The 16,237-nt window shown below is 43.7% G+C and overlaps 1 protein-coding gene across 1 annotated transcript in view; it reads left to right on the forward strand.

Annotated features, from left to right (window-relative positions):
- LOC103801019 (myosin light chain 1, cardiac muscle) overlaps positions 1-16,237 on the forward strand; it is a 30,816-nt gene that overhangs the window by 12,142 nt on the left and 2,437 nt on the right. The window contains exons 2-6 of the mRNA XM_009073415.1: positions 7,543-7,570; positions 12,435-12,584; positions 13,180-13,353; positions 14,649-14,726; positions 16,053-16,088. Coding sequence (XP_009071663.1) covers positions 7,543-7,570; positions 12,435-12,584; positions 13,180-13,353; positions 14,649-14,726; positions 16,053-16,081 — 459 coding nt within the window. The 3' untranslated portion in view covers positions 16,082-16,088. The remainder of the gene's footprint in view (positions 1-7,542; positions 7,571-12,434; positions 12,585-13,179; positions 13,354-14,648; positions 14,727-16,052; positions 16,089-16,237) is intronic.

Raw genomic sequence — 16,237 nt, forward strand, 5'->3', positions numbered from 1 at the left:
ATATCATATAAAACATTGATATTATTTTATTATATTTACAATTATTTATTATATGTTTATAATTACATAAAATACATTATTGTGCATTGTATTTTAATTCTTTATATATAAAACTGTCATATCTGGCCAGTGTAAAGAAGTGGAAAAACCTATGGGAAAGGAAATGAATGTAACATTAGTAGAAGGGCAATGCCAATGTAATCTCCAGAATGTTGGTTTTTCCCCCTCCTAAAAACATTTCCTTGAGTTTAATTCCATGTCCCATTGTATCCATGAATTTTCCATGGCATTGTTCCCTCCCCTGGCCTATCTGCAATCTGAACCCTGCAAATCAGAGAGGCAGAGAGAGGCTCACCTAAATTTAAACTGAAATCACTGTGCTCTGCTCAGGGTATGTGGTTGGTTGTCTTTCATGGGATAGCTGCTTCCCAGAATCCCAGCCCTAGCCAGAGAACTGGGTGTTACTGCCACTAATAACAGGGATCAGAAGAGATTTAGTGGCTTTAGCTCATGAATGCTGTCCATGTCATGGATTGATTCCCTTCCAGTCACACATCCATCCATCCTGATTTATTCCAGCTGAATAGCTGCATCCTACTTTCCCAAAGATCTGTGCTGTAGATCCCAAAGATTCTAAGCCAGGCTGGATAAAACCTTGAGCAACCTGGTCTGGTGGGAGATGTCCCTGCCCATAGCAGGGGGTTGGGACTAGATTATCTTTCAGGTCCCTTCTAACCCAAACCATTCTGAGATTCTCTGATTTTCAACAGGGAAGTTTTGGCCCATTTGACAGTGGAAATAGGTGTGATTAATTTGGGAATGATGTGTGCTGTGTCTGTCAGTGTCATGAAAAAAAAGCAGAGCTCTCCTTGTCATCACATTATCACAGCGACTCTTTGGCAGCTTAATCCTGTTTGGTTTTGAAGACTGTGACATTTTCAAGAGGCCCAGATACTGCTTGATTTTTCAGGAGCTGGAAGTGCACAAGGATAGAGTGGATTTCCTGGGAGCTGGCAGCTGGCATTATTCCATTCCTGGGATGGAATAGCTTTAAGATGAAGAAGGGCAGGTTTTGATGGGTTATTGGGAAAAAATTTTTCCCTGTGAGGCACAGGTTGTCCAGAGCAGCTGTGGCTTCCCCATCCCTGAAAGTGTTCCAGGCCAGGTTGAATGGGGCTTGGAGCAACTTGGGCTGGTAGAATGTACTCCTGCTCATGGCAGATGGTGGAACTAAATGGCCTTGGACATCTCTTCCAACCCAAACCACTCTAGAATTCCATGTTTCTGTGGGAGGACTTGACGTGGGGGTGATGATGGAGAAAAACACCTTTGGGACAGATCTGGGGGTGTGCATTGTTTGCATCATGTTGCTGACAGAGAAAATTTGGGAAAACCTCAATATTTTCTACCTTGGACACTGAACCTCTTTTGTGTGGGTTGCTGGGCTGCAAAACACTCTGAGACTACACCTTAGAGGATAAAATACATGGTAGATGTGGTGGCTGCTGCTGGTGAAGGTACTTTGCCAAGGTATTGTGAATTTTGGGAACCTTAATGTGTATAAGCAAGAACTTCAACTTTCTCATCCTGAGGGAATGGCATGAAGCTGTGTCAGGGGAGGTTTAGACTGGATATTAGGAAAAGGTTCTTCCCCCAGAGGGTTGTTGGGCACTGGAACAGCTCCCAGAGGAATTGGTCATGGCACCAAACCATGTTTGGACAATGCTTACAGGCACAAGGTGGGATTCTTGGGGCTGTTCTGTGCAGGGCCCAAAGTTGGACCTTGATGATCTTGAGGGATCTTGATGGACCTTGAGAGTGGTAAGACTGGCACAGGTTGCCCAGGGAGGTTGTGGCTGCCCCAACCCTGACAGTGTTGAAAGCCAGGTTGGATAAAGCCTTGAGCAACCTGGTCTGGTTGTCCAGGGCAGGGGGTTGGGACTAGATGATCTCTAAGGCTCATCTCAACCCCTTAACATACTATGGTACTATGATACTGTGATCCTTGTGGACCCCTTCCAACTCAGGATATTCTGATTTTATGATCCAAAAAAAGACTCCTCTGCTTTCAGGAGATTTTTGCCCTTCTGCTATGTCTCTCTTGAGACCAATCAACTCATATCACTTAAGCTAACTTGATGCTTCACATGGTCTCGTTCAATACCAGCACCACTGACATCCATCAGAAACCAGAGCAGTTACACAACTTGTCATCTGAGAGCAAAAGAAGCTCAGCACAGGGTGGTTGTTTTTAGGCTTGGTGATGGAATTAAAACATTAGGAGAAACCGGCTTGAATTTTCAGGAGAAGCTTTCAGCAACATGCAAAAACCCCACAAAAATTTGCTTTTGGCAACTCAGGATGGATTTGTTCAGCCCAAAAAGAATTGTTTTGGTAGGGTTTGTAGTGATGGAATGTGGGGGATGGGGTTCTTTGAGGGAACTTTAAAGGAAATATCGATTATCAATTACAAAGATTTTAATTTTAGATTAAAATAAACTAAATTTAAAATCTGTTGATATTTAGAAGATAAAGCATTCGATTTTGGAAATGAAAGACAAATGGAAAGGCTTTTATGTCAAACAATAAGTGTAGCAATAATAGCAATAGTAATGATAATGATGATAATAATAGTAATAATTATATAATAATTATTAAAATAATTCTTTCTCAGTTAATCAGACTTTTTCTTAGTTCATCAAATTAAATACAAGTGTTTAACTTTTCCTGGGCACTTCCCAGCACAACACATCCACCAAATGTCTTACCTGGTGACTCATTTCCCTGCATTATTTGAGACCTTCCATCTGAAGATGATCCTTTTCCAAGGGGCACAAGTGTTGCTCAAGAATTAGGTGTGGAATGGTGAAGTCCACCTGTTCCCATGCATATGGATTGAGACATGGATCTTTTTACTTCTTGGCACCCACTCACCAGAGATTTGAGGGCCTGAAGCCCTTAGAAGTGTTGTAATATGGTTCAAAAGTTGTGTCCTTGGGGTTCTTCTCCCAGCCCATGAGCTGCTTTCTACTTCAGGCAGACAGGACAGGCAATATATGCCTTCTCCTACACCTCAGGCTCCCCTCCAGGATTTAACAGTATTTTTTAGGGGTGGGTTTTTTTAGGTATTTTTAGATATTTTTTAGGTTTTATTAATTCTTCCATGGTTGTGAACATCTGGTAGTGAGGCTGGTGGAGTTGCAGAGAAGGCAGGAAGTCAGTGGTCAATAAATGTTTGGACAATCTAACCCCATGTTACTACAGGGAGCACAGTCAGTCTACAAAGTGTTTTATATTTCTGGTTCTCCTGCTGCTGCCAGGAGCTGTCTCAGTTCTCCAAAGTGCCTCTGTCATTCTGCTGTTGAAGCTCTGGAATTTCCCTTTGCGCTCCAGAAAGTTGTGGCAACACATTCCCCATCCAAGAAAGGGAACTATCCATTTATAGACTACTACCAGTGCTGGAAAAGCACAGGGACTGAAAAGTACAGTACTTCGGTAATCCCAGAAGGTATTTATAGGGAAGGAGGAAGCAAAGGGATGTGAACTCCTGCTGGGGAAGTGCCACCCTGTGCTCTGCCTCAGGGTGTGGATGTAGAGCATCAGCACCAGGTGGTGAAGTCCCCATCCTTGGAGGTGTTTAAGGAGAGACTGGATGAAGCACTGAGTGACATGATCTAGTTGACATGGTGGTGACAGGTCATAGGTTGGACTTGATGATCTCAGAGTTATTTTCCAACCTGATTGAATCTGATTCACCACAGGCGAGGCTGTTTTGAGCTGCCACCTGTGTGGATAAACTTCCTGCAAAGTGCAAAGCTGAACCTGTGCCCTGTAGACATATAAAGGATCCAAGGATGATTTAGATTGGACCTTAAAGATCATGTAGTCCACCCCTCTGCCATGGGTAGTGATGTTCCACTAGTCCAGGTTGCTCTATTTTAGTTTGAAACTAGTCCCCTTTGTCCTGTCCCTCCAGGTCCTTGTCCCAAGTCCCTCTGCAGCATTCTTGGAGCCCCTTTAGGCACTGGAAGGTCTCTGAAGAGCCTTCTCTCCTTGAAGCTGAACACCCCCAGCTCTCCCAGCTCTTTGTCATTTTAAGAGAATACAGAAACAAGAAATATTTGTGTACATTTTCTCATGTGCAGCATTCTCTGCATGACCTTGACAAAGGTCTTTCTTCATTTTCCTGATCTTGAAATGCTTCTCTTTTTTAATTAAAAGCTTCACCAATCCAACTGAAATTAAGTTGATTTCTCTTTTCACTTCCCTTTCATTCTAAGGGACGAGATGTGTCAAGGTTTGCCCATGGGCAGTAGAAGAGTTTGTGTAGCTCATAATTGCTCTGTGCAGAAAGTGATGGGAGAGGGCGTGAAGGGGAGGATGTGTATTAATAGGTTTTAAAAGGTCTTAGTGGAAAAAACCCACATGTTTGTGAAAAACCTCAACACAATGATACTGATCTTGATGGCCTTCTGGGCCTCTTTCCATCTGCTGCATTTCTGTCTCCTAAATCAGTCTCCCAAGAGCACAATGAAGTAAAGAAAAACAACCAAAAAACAACTTTCTCTTTCTCCAAAGTTTGTCCTGCCATGGCTAAGTGAAAATCTTACTGTTCATATTAGGGTTTCTCATTGTCCTATGAAAGAAGAGTATTGTTTCTTTCCTGGAGGGGCTAAATGCTTCCCCCCAGATAACCTCTTGGCTGCTGGTTGGCACCAGGTTTATTAATAGGACTGATTTCAGACTTAGTTATGCCTGACTTATCAGGAGAGTTATGTGCTTTGTTGAGATACTATGGATTGATACAAAATTCCCTGAGATATAAGACTGTGAATGACGTTAGCAGGCCAAGGGAACTGTGAATCCCTCCTGGGGCCTCTGGGACAAAACTGGCTTAATGCCATCCTTTACACAAAGAGGGCAGTGGCATTAGGGCTACAAATGATGCCACCAGTGACTAGGTGATTATTCCTCAAAGCCAAGATTGCTAAAGAATAGGAAAATTGGAAAAACCACTTCCCATTTGTATGGAAAGATTTTAATTTGGATGTCTGATGTTTCAAAGCATTGTCCACACATAGGACATGAGTGGAAAGAGTTTAAAAGTCAGTAGCTCTGTCTCATAAGGATTTGCACCAAACACCATCACCGTGAGACTTCATGTAATGCTTGGACAGGAATGGTCTTGCTTTAAAACCTTAGTTGCCAATGGAAAAAGCACCAGGAAAACTCAACTCTTCTGAAGTCCCAGTATATTTCAAACAAACAAAAAAGATCCCAAGGGAAATCACCCTAGTCTACTTCCCAGGAACAGGAGAATGTAGAATTAAAGAATCATCTATGTTGGAAAAGACCTCTAAGATCAATGAGCCAATGATAATCAAACACTGAACAAAGAATCAAAGTTTGACAAAGAAATTTTCCGTGATATCCAGGCTAAATCTCCTCTGGTGCAATTTGAGGCCATTTCTCTTGTCCTGTCACTTGTACCCTTGGAGTAGAGCCTGACCCTCACCTGCCTCCACCTCCTGTCAGGGAGTTGTAGAGAGCAAGAAGATCCCCCCTGAGCTCCCCTGAGCCTCCAGGCTGAGCCCCCCACAACTGCCTTAGCTGCTCTTTGTGCTTCAGCCCCTTTCCCAGCTCCGTTCCATTCGTTGGACATCCTCCAGCCCCTCAGTGTCCTTCTTGTCATGAGTGGCCCAAAACTGACCCCAGCACTGGAGGTCACTCTTTGAACTGCAGTGCATTGGGTTTCGTTTGTCTGATGCTTGGCTTAGCCTAACCCCGTTTTCCCAACCTCTGGATCCCTTCTTCCTCATGGACAGCTCCACCCTTGTTCTTGGTAAATGGAGACAGCACTGGTTTTGTGTGCTCCACACTATTCTGATGGAGGGAGGAGGGAAAACAAAACCCCAACCACCTTCAGCCTAAGCATATCCAAGAGTTCATTCCATCAGTCTGCAACAATACCTTGTGGCCAGGGAAATGATGACTCACCTTTCCTTGCAACTCCACTGCGGTATGTGCTGAGAAGGGAAAAAATAGCAGCAGCCTCCACCCACACATCTCTGCAGCTTTCCTGAGAGGAAGTCATGCCTGGGTTGGTGGTGGGTCTGGTCAAACCATCTGCCACCACCTTGGAGCTGCCACACACAGTCCTCCAGCTCTGGGTGGTATTTTTGTAGAGGCCATGATTAGAGGTGATGCACACTCAGCCCTTCAGCTCAAACCTTCCCTTTGATCCAACTCTGGGAATTTGAAGTCATCCCATCTTTGGCGCAGTTCATCCTGATCTGTTGCCTACCAAAGGGTTACCTTGGGCTTTCTTGGGGCAACTCATCAGATTTGTTTCCAGTTCTTGGTCCCTCGCTGCAAGAAAGACATTGAGGGTCTGGAGAGTGTCCAAAGAAGGAAATTGATCTGGGGAAGGGTCTAGAGAGTAAGTCATATGTGGAGCTGAGGGATCTGGGGGTGTTTAACCTGGAGAAAAGGAGGCTGATGTGGGACCTTCTCATTCTCTACAACTCCGTGGCAGGAGGTTATAGCAAAGTGGGGATAGACCTCTTCTCCCAGGCAACTAGTGACAGGACAAGAGGAAATGGCCTCAAACTGTGCTGGGATAGGTTCAGTCTGGACATCAGGAGGAATTCTTCATGCAAAGGGTTCTCAGGCATTGGAAGGAGCTGCCCAGGGAGCTGGTGGAGTCACCTCACCAGGAGGTGTTCATGTAATGACTGGATGTGGCACATAGTGCTCTGGTGACAAGGTGGTGATAGGTCACAGGTTGGACTCAATCATTTTGGAGATTGTTTCCAACCTAAATGATCCTGTGATCAGAAAAGAACATCTATATCTGTGCTAATCTCCCTTTATTCCACTGCTGAATTTATTGAATCACTCAGTGAAAAGAAGAGAATAACTCATCTTCTCCTCAAGTATAGACATAAATCACTTTCCTTTGAACCTCATTTATGCCATGTTCACTAGATACTGCCTAGTTCTTTCACTGGAAAAGACTATGTATGGTAGATCCTCCGCAGTGGAGATCTCTGAAAGTGACAGACTCATAATAAAGATGCTGTAGCACATCTGCTCTGGAGCCAGGCTGGGAGAGCTGGGGTGGGGTGTGGGGGGCTGTTCACCTGGAGAAGAGAAGGCTCCTGGGAGACCTTAGAGCCCCTTCAAGTGCCTCCAGGGGCTCCAAGAGAGCTGCAGAGGGACTTGGGACAAGGGCCTGGAGGGACAGGACAAGGAGGAGTGGCTTCCCACTGCCAGAGAGCAGGGTTAGATGGGATATTGGGAAGGAATTCTTCATCTTGAGGGTGGTGAACCACTTGCAAAGGTTACCCAGAGAAGTTCCTGCCCCATCCCTGGAAGTGTTCCAGGCCAGGTTGGATGTGACTTCAAGCAACTTGGGCTAGTGGAAAGTACTTCATCCACAGACCCCACAAACACCCTTAACCATAAGACAGAGAGCAAACCAGTGTCTTCTTATTTGCTTCAGTTTCCTCTTTTCATCTAGCTCTTCTTTGTCTCTTTCAGGTTGAATTCACTCCTGATCAGATTGAAGGTGAGGAAGAAGTTTCTCTTGTGTGGACAGTAGATACCATCACTGGGAGATGCTGTCAGTGCTGGGATGAACAGAGAGTGATATTGGAGCAACCTTGGGAAGGCTGTGCTTTAATTCATGGCTTCATTCTTGCTCTGTGCCTCCTCAAAATCATAGTTGAGTTGGTAAAGAAAAAAAAAAGGGGGAAATCATATACCTTTTCAAGAAGTTCCACCCCCATAACCTCAGTCTAAAGTTTTACTTTAAGAAAAACCACTAAGAAAATATGAATCCTTTTAAGAGCAAATCCCCCAACTCTGCTTTGGAGACCTTTTCCTGTATTCAATCAGAATTTAATGTGTTCCAGCTCCCCAGAAAGCAGTAAATAATGACAGCAATGGCATTTTTTTTATTTCAAAGCAAAACATCAGCATTAATTTCTAAACCCTTTGTCTCAGCCCAAGAAACTGATACTCAAACCTCCTGCATGGAGCTCTGGGAACACTGTGACTGCAGCTGTCCCCTTTTTCCTCAACTCTCAGCCTGATATTTACTTAAAGGATAATTGATCGATGGAATCAAACATCTGGCAGAGTTTTGCTTTGGTCTGTAAACACTTGGTAAAGCCTATAAAAATGGAAGAAGAAAATGGGTTAATTAGAACAGGAAAAATTAAATAAATACAAGAAGGAAAATTTGCTGACCTGGAAACAAATATCCAGGTTATATTCCAGGAATTCCCTGGAAAAAAATATCTTAGAGACTGAGGCTTTGTCACAGACTTCCAACATTACCTTGGAATTTTCAAGCCTCTCTTAATAGCTTTACTGTCTGTTTTCTAGCAACATCAGCTAATGTTTGGGGGCTTGGAAAGGACTCACCAAGTTTCTGTGCCTTGTTTCCTTTCTCTCCTGAGGAGAACAAGCTCTAGAGATTGTGTCAGAGGATGGGAAAAGACCTACTCAGAAAAAAATGGGATCCTTGTGTGGCCATCAGCCCACCGGAATGGCTAAGGAAGGCCAAATTTGGAGTGAATCCAGGGCTGCCATAAAGGATATCAGGTCTCAAAACACCTGTAGAAGTGAACCTTGAGGACATGGTTAGTGGTGGCCTTGGCAGTGCTGGGGGAATGGTTGGAGCTGATGATCTTAGAAGGATTTTCCAACAAATGATTCTGGGATTCTAGAGCAGATGTAGAACATCTCTAGAAACATAAAGTTGCACCTTCTTTCCTTTCTTCTTTTCTACTTACAGGTCTTTCTGGTCCAGCTGGACTCACTGAATACTCAGGGAAAAGCTGGGAATCCAGGATTTCTGAACTAGGATGTCCTTGAAATATCAAAGCGAAAGCCAAGGGGCAGGAAGTAGATAAATCCTCTGTATGAGAAAGGTTATGAGACCTCTGCAGCAGTTACAACAGCATAATAGAGTCGTATTGTGTACTGGGGAAACCTCTAAATCCACTCAAGGTTAATCCTGCAGCTGGTTCATAGGTTCTGCATGAATGATGTTCATGGCCTGGACATAACTGAGCAGGAAAGCACTGCTCATCCAGCAGCTCCTCAGTTCCTTTCCTCCTCACCTCTTCTGCTTCTTTGTCTTCTTTTCCTCTTCCTCACTTGACTTTGAGAAGGTTCTTCAGTTCACAGATGAACAGGAAGACAGATTGAGAGTTGCTATCTAGATATTTACTCCTGGGTGAAGCTTAGATGCTCAGGTGTAGAATGATCTTTACTCTGTAGTAGCTTGTGCATTCCAAAACCTGTCAAGAAGTGTCACCAGTTTAAGCAAAAGGACAACCAAATTTCAGTGCTTGAGTTGTTTTATTTGGTGCCCAAGTGCACTGGCCATGATTTATAGCTGCTATAGTGGCTCTTGGCATGACCTGAGAGCACAGGAGCACTAGAGTAATATGTGGGTTTGATTTTTCTCCTTCCCATTCTATCCTCACTCTCTCAAGTTTCCTGGATTCCCAGTTCTCCCTTTCTTCTGGGTTTCAGCTGCACTTGTTTGCACTGGGTTCATTTCAGCCTGTTAATGTGGTCAAATTTCCTCATTCAGGAAGTCAGCAGGAGGTCAAGGTCACTGTCACACCTTGAGATGTGTTTTTTTTAAAATAGACTTCTAATATTCTGTAATCACCTTTCATTCCCTCTCTGTTGACCAGATGAGGACCCAAGAGACTAGATGCATCCCAATTTGTCAGCTGATCCCAAATCAATAGGAAGTTCATCCTGTGTTAGAACTTCTTGCCCATGTCTATAACCATTGACCCAAGAGGTCTTCTGGCAGCTGATTCAGAATTACACAGAGTCCAGAATCAATCAGGTTGGAAAAGACCTCTGAGATCATCCAGTCCAACCTATGACCTAACACCACCATGTCAACTAGACCATGGCACTAGGTGCCACGTCCATCTCTTCAGTCTCTCCAGTCGCCATGGGGATGATGACTCCACCACCTCCCTGGGCAGGGCATTGAGGTGGTGGAGGAGAAACAGATGCTTCAGCATCTCAAGGTCTTTTCCAATCCTTTTAAGATACTCTGAACCACTTCCTCTTGCTAAGGATTAGACTTGGTTGCACCAAGGATTCCCTGCAAAGATTTATTATTATGTTAGCCCCCAAAATGTAACTCTTGGGAGAAGAATGGGCTGTGGGTGAAGCCATATGTAACACACCCAACTTGACATGTCTTGATGCCTCAAAAGAGAGTGAAATTAATCAGTTGTGGCAATGTGTACTTATAAAACTGGATTTCTGGCCTCTTCAGTACCCAGAATTGCTGAAAAGAGAAGAATATGAGCTACTCAAGATGAGCAGATAGATAGTAATTAGGCACGTGAAAATATACATTGCTCATGCCAGTGGTTTCATGGAGGACAAGGGAGACCAAAGCCAAGTTGGTTTCATTGATTTGATGGAAACTTGCATTGTCAGCAAATGCAAAGGAAAAATAGAAGAATAAAATGGAAATATGAGCTGTCAGTAGCTGTGATGGATTGGAAACCTTTAGGAGATGCTGCTCAGGATGTTCAGTACTTGATCCCAGGGAGTAGGTAAGTGGAGGATGGATGAGGGTTTTCCACATCCCACTTCAGCTGCTGAGACCCCCCAGGACAGGACAGAGCTGGGACTGGGTCTCTAATCCCCCTCCACTGTCAGCAAAGAGCCCATGAAAATCCAAGATTGCCCTCTGCTGGAATGAGGGGCTGGAAATGGGATCTGGGCTCTCTCGCCAGTGACAGGAGGCAAAGATCCAGGCGAGAGAGACAGGGAGAGAGAAAGAGGAGAATGTAAAGAAGAAAACAAGGGGAATGTTTATTAGTCCTAAATGAGAAAGTGCATCGTGGTTTGAAAGTGTTGGAAGTGAGTAAGATATAAGTGGAATGATAAAAATGGAAAGGGAGGGAGAAAGGAGCTGAGGCAAAGCCAGAAACACTCCAAGAAAGAAGGACAGAGAGAAATAAGCAAAGGAGAGGAAATAAAACAAGAAGGAGGTGCAATAATGAGGAGGAGAAGGAATTGAGAAGGGAAAGCTGGAGAAAATCTGGTGTGCAGAGTGCATGGCTAAATGGTTGAATGAGTCAGGAGCTAAAGAAAAAAGATAATCTCACTGTGTTTGGAAAGTGGGAGGGAATATGGGGAAAAGTAACAAACAGAACAAGGAGGAGATTCAGGGATTCACAACTTTAAAGCCAAAGGGATATTTGTGATCACTTGTGGAGTATATTGAGCACAGGATAACAACCTGCTTGCTATTGCACCTCGAAGTGCTCCTCTGTGTCTGCCACTCCAGTAGGGAGAGGTGAACCTGACTAATTAGGATGTGTGAGGAAGTTTGTCCTAGGATCCTGCTCTGACTCCATTCAAATCAAAGAATCATTTAGTTTGGAAAAGAGCTTTCAGATCATCAAATCCAACTGCTAACCCAACTCTGCCAAGTCCACCACTAAACCACAACCCTAAGCACCACATTTACAGGAAATTAGTGGTAGAACAGGGATTATCTCCCATGGGAATGCTCTTATCAAGATATTGCTGCTTCAAGTGGCAAAGGACTCCCTTTTGGGCCAGAAGTGAAGAGAAGACACCAAGATGTATTCAGAGGGATGTAGTGGAGGAGAACTGGGTGTCTTGCAATGGATGAGGCTCTGCATGGGTGTAGAGGGGAAAGCAGGCAGATGTGAAACCACTGGAGGGAATGGTTGTTTCTCCACAGAGGCATCTGGCTTGCTGTCAGTAGCTGATGGAATAACAAACCTTATTCTCCAGATGCATTTGGGTGCTAGAAATATAGAAAAATCAGAGGATTCTTCTAGATCTGCTCCTGGACACTGTTAAGTGCAACAATTGACCAATTCTAGGGTTTTCCATATACTTTCACCCTTCCCCACCAATGTTGTGTGATAATTCCAATAGGTTCTCTTGGCATATCTTGTTACCTGCTAATAGAGGTCCTCCCTTAGCTCCATGGGCTGAGTCAGTGCTCTCCAAGTGTTTAATGTTTAATCCAATACCCAATTATCCAATGAGCAGAATTGCTATTGAATTCTGGGCCTTCCTGAGTGCTCTTGATGAGCTGGAAAGCTCTCAAGTCCAGCCATTTCTAGACTGTTTGCTGCATTTTCTGATGTTAACTGAGATGGAAATACCATGAGAAAAGCATTTGACTTCTCCAATTTCATTCCCTGACTGAACAGTAAAATGCAGGGGAGGAGGAACACAAACATTGCAGATAACAGTGACAACAAAGCTCATCAAAATTGTTCCCAAACTGCAAAATAAAAGGGTCAAGAAAAGTTAGCCAGGGGGAAGTTCTAGGCTTGTTTGACTTTGTCCAAGGGAGCATGGAATGTATTTCTTCTTATCTTTATGTCTTTCAGAATTTAAGGAAGCGTTTTCCCTCTTCGACCGCACTCCTAAATCTGAGATGAAAATCACCTATGCCCAATGTGGAGATGTCTTGAGAGCTTTGGGGCAGAATCCAACCCAGGCTGAGGTCATGAAATTGCTTGGCAGACCCAAACCAGAAGGTCGGTGCCCTCTGTGTGTGGTTCGCAAAATATCACTCCAAGGATTATCCCTGAAGCAGATGACATCCATTTTCTGATGAAGATGCTAATTATGAGACAACAAAGGATATGGAACAGTCTCTGAAGTCACTAGCAGAAAAATAAATGAGGGAAAAATTGGTCTTGCAGCAAATATAATTCTCTCATACTGGGGAGAATGATTTAATTTTATGGTCCTGTGCATCAGTGTGTTTAACAGGGAAAAATTTGGCCTTTAAAATTGCTCTGATGACAGGAATTCACGTGTTTACTAAAAACATGGGTATTTTGAAGATATCCAGAGAAACAAAGGAAGAAACTGGGAGGACACGGCTTGTTCTCCAAAATACGTGTTAGAAGGTCTGTGATGATTGCAGTGACATCTCCTTTCTGTACCTCAATATTTCTCTGCTCTTCTCTCCCCTTTAGCTGACATTAATCACCACAGTTCTTCTACCTTCATCACCAATCCAGGGCGGATGCACCATGGATAGTCCTCAAAGTTCCCAGATCCATGATTAGTCCTCAATTCTCCCAGAATCCACCAAACCTTTCCTTTCCACCTGTATCTTTGTAGATATGAACTCCAAGATGATTGATTTTGAGACCTTCCTGCCCATGCTCCAGCACATTGCCAAGACAAAGGACACAGGCACCTATGAGGACTTTGTGGAGGGTCTGCGTGTCTTCGACAAGGAGGGAAATGGAACAGTGATGGGGGCTGAGCTCCGCCACGTCTTGGCTACTCTGGGTAAGGAGAACACTTCCTTAGGAAGTTTCATCACTGGTGTCTTTCCCATATGGCTTATATCATTATGCCTTCCTTCCTTCCTTCCTTCCTTCCTTCCTTCCTTCCTTCCTTCCTTCCTTCCTTCCTTCCTTCCTTCCTTCCTTCCTTCCTTCCTTCCTTCCTTCCTTCCTTCCTTCCTTCCTTCCTTCCTTCCTTCCTTCCTTCCTTCCTTCCTTCCTTCCTTCCTTCCTTCCTTCCTTCCTTCCTTCCTTCCTTCCTTCCTTCCTTCCTTCCTTCCTTCCTCCCTTCCTCCCTTCCTCCCTCCCTTCCTCCCTTCCTCCCTTCCTTCCTTCCTCCCTTCTTTATGTGGAGAAATTGTCCGTCCTTCCTTCCTTCCTTCCTTCCTTCCTTCCTTCCTTCCTTCCTTCCTTCCTTCCTTCCTTCCTTCCTTCCTCCATGTAATTACAGCCAATTTATTTCTGTCCTGAGCTCATTGTGTTGTCATTACTCTGTGAAAACCTGAGCTTCTGAGGTAAAAATCTGAGAAGAAAAACAGTCTACCAAGATTAGTGAGATGGAGGAAAGGCTGAGAGAATTGGGATTGTTCAGCCTGGAGGAAAAAGTCTCCAGGGTGACCTAATTGTGGCCTTCCAATGCCTAAAGGGGCTCCAAGATTGCTGCAGAGAGACTTGGCACAAAGGCCTGGAGGGGCAGGACAAGGAGGAATGGCTAGATGGGATATTGGGAAGGAATTCTTCTTCCCTGTGAGTGTGCTGAGACACTGGCACAGGTTGTCCAGAGCAGCTGTGGCTGGTCCATCCCTCGGAGTGGTCCAGCCCAGGGTGGATGGGGGTTGGGGGCCCCCCGGCTGGGGGGAGGGGGGCGGAACGAGATGAGCTTCAAGGTCCTTCCAACCCAAACCATGCTGTGATTCTTTGAAAAGCAATTTAATTCAGCCCAAAGGATCCCATTGATGGGTTTTGATGTGAGATATCAATTCAAGAAGCCAAACGCTTTATGCACAGGAAGTTTAATTAAATGCCACATCCATGTCTGTTAATCCCACAGGGAATAAAAAAGGAAACTAATACTATTTTCCTTTCTATCACTCATGCTATTGGATCAGTTTGGGGACCAAATTCTGTAATGACAAAACTCCTACACAGGGTCAGAATTGATGAAGACTTGCAGAGCTATCTGGATGTAATCCTGTGCCATGTGCTCTGGGATGACCTTGCCTGAGTAGGGAGGTTGGACCAGATGACCCACTGTGATCCCTTCCAACCTGACCCATCCTGATTTTGTTTTTCAACCAGGTGAGAGGTTGACTGAAGATGAAGTTGATAAGCTAATGGCTGGCCAGGAGGATGCCAATGGCTGTATAAACTATGAAGGTAAGTGTGACCACTCCAAGCAGCAGTGCTCATATGCTTGAAGGCTTTGTGACATTTATCCCGAGAAACTTTAAATCTGTGGAAAGTCTGGAGCAGGACATGTGCTTTTCCCAATTTTAGGCCAATTCAGAGTCTCTAATTAATTTAATTTCTCTTGTCTGTTGAAGATTAATTATATTTTCCATAGCTGAGTGACCATGGATCTTCCAGGGGTTGGGGCTCTATAGTCTTATTTTGTTTGTCTATTTTCTTAATATTTCCATTATTTTTCTACCTGTTCCCACAACCCCTTGTCCTCTCAAAGAGATATACATCCCTTTCAGACTTCCTTCCAGAAAATGTGATCAAATGAGGTAGTGGAAGGTGTCCCTGCTCATGGCAGGGGGTTGGAACTAGGTGATCTTTAAGGTATCTTCCAACCCAAACCATTCTGGGATTCTAAAATCACCAAATCTTCCTTCAAAATCTCAGGAAAAAGGTTTTATCCTTAGCACACTCTTGGTTGTCCCAAGAATCCTACAAGAGCTTCCAAAATCCTTCTGGTTGTTTCATTGCTGTTGTAGAAAGGCAGAACGAAAGGATTTGAGCATAAGTGAAGTTTCACTCCTACATCATGCAAGTTTCTGTGCTTCAGACTCTTCAAAAATCTCAAAATATTCTAGTAGGGATCATGAACACACAATTTTGTACACAGCTTAGTTTTCCTTAAGGTCAACTGGTGACCATTGTGTCATCTTGGTTGCTTATTTGCTCTGTCATATTCACTTCTATGAATATTTGGGTTGATGATCTCCTGTTTACAAATCCCAATGATTTGAGCTCAGGGAAACATTTTTTATGAGTAGTTTCTTGGTAGAAATCTTTAGATTCAACCAAGTCAAATGACTCATGAATTTATGGTCAATTCAGAAAAATCATGGGGGATTGTTGGGAAGGAAAAATATTTCCTTGCAGATAAAACTGCATTTCTTTATCCTTTGGAAATCCAAAATTCTGATTTTTTGGACCTTCATAATTAAAAATTATGAATAGAATAAATAAAAAATTCTCATGGCTGTATACTTTGGAATGCCATATCCATGTGGCAGACTGGGATAAGGAATTAAACAAACTATGGATTAATTTATGTGTGTGTGCTCATTCCCATTGGATACTAACACTGCTCCTACTGTGTATGTATTATCTTAAGGACTTGCAAAGCATTTAGCTCCTGGAGTTTTCTTTACAAAGGAAGAGGGAATTAAATAAGAACCAAGCTGAGATACTCAGGTGGCCACTGACCTCAAGGAATTGATAAATAATCCTTCTTTTCCTCTTTTTTTCCAGCTTTTGTGAAGCACATCATGGCTAACTGAATGCCAGGTGAGTCTCCTCTCCTTTGATTTCCAAAGAACAAGTTCTCAATCCTTTATGATTGACTGGAAACTTCAAAGGATGCATATTTTTCATGTGCACTTACACTTTCCTGCTCCTAGACTTCTAAAAATCCAAGAGGACTGAGCTGAGTAGGG

The sequence above is a fragment of the Acanthisitta chloris genome, unplaced genomic scaffold (assembly GCF_000695815.1).
Source record: "Acanthisitta chloris isolate BGI_N310 unplaced genomic scaffold, ASM69581v1 scaffold214, whole genome shotgun sequence".
Classification (NCBI taxonomy): Eukaryota; Metazoa; Chordata; class Aves; order Passeriformes; family Acanthisittidae; genus Acanthisitta; species Acanthisitta chloris.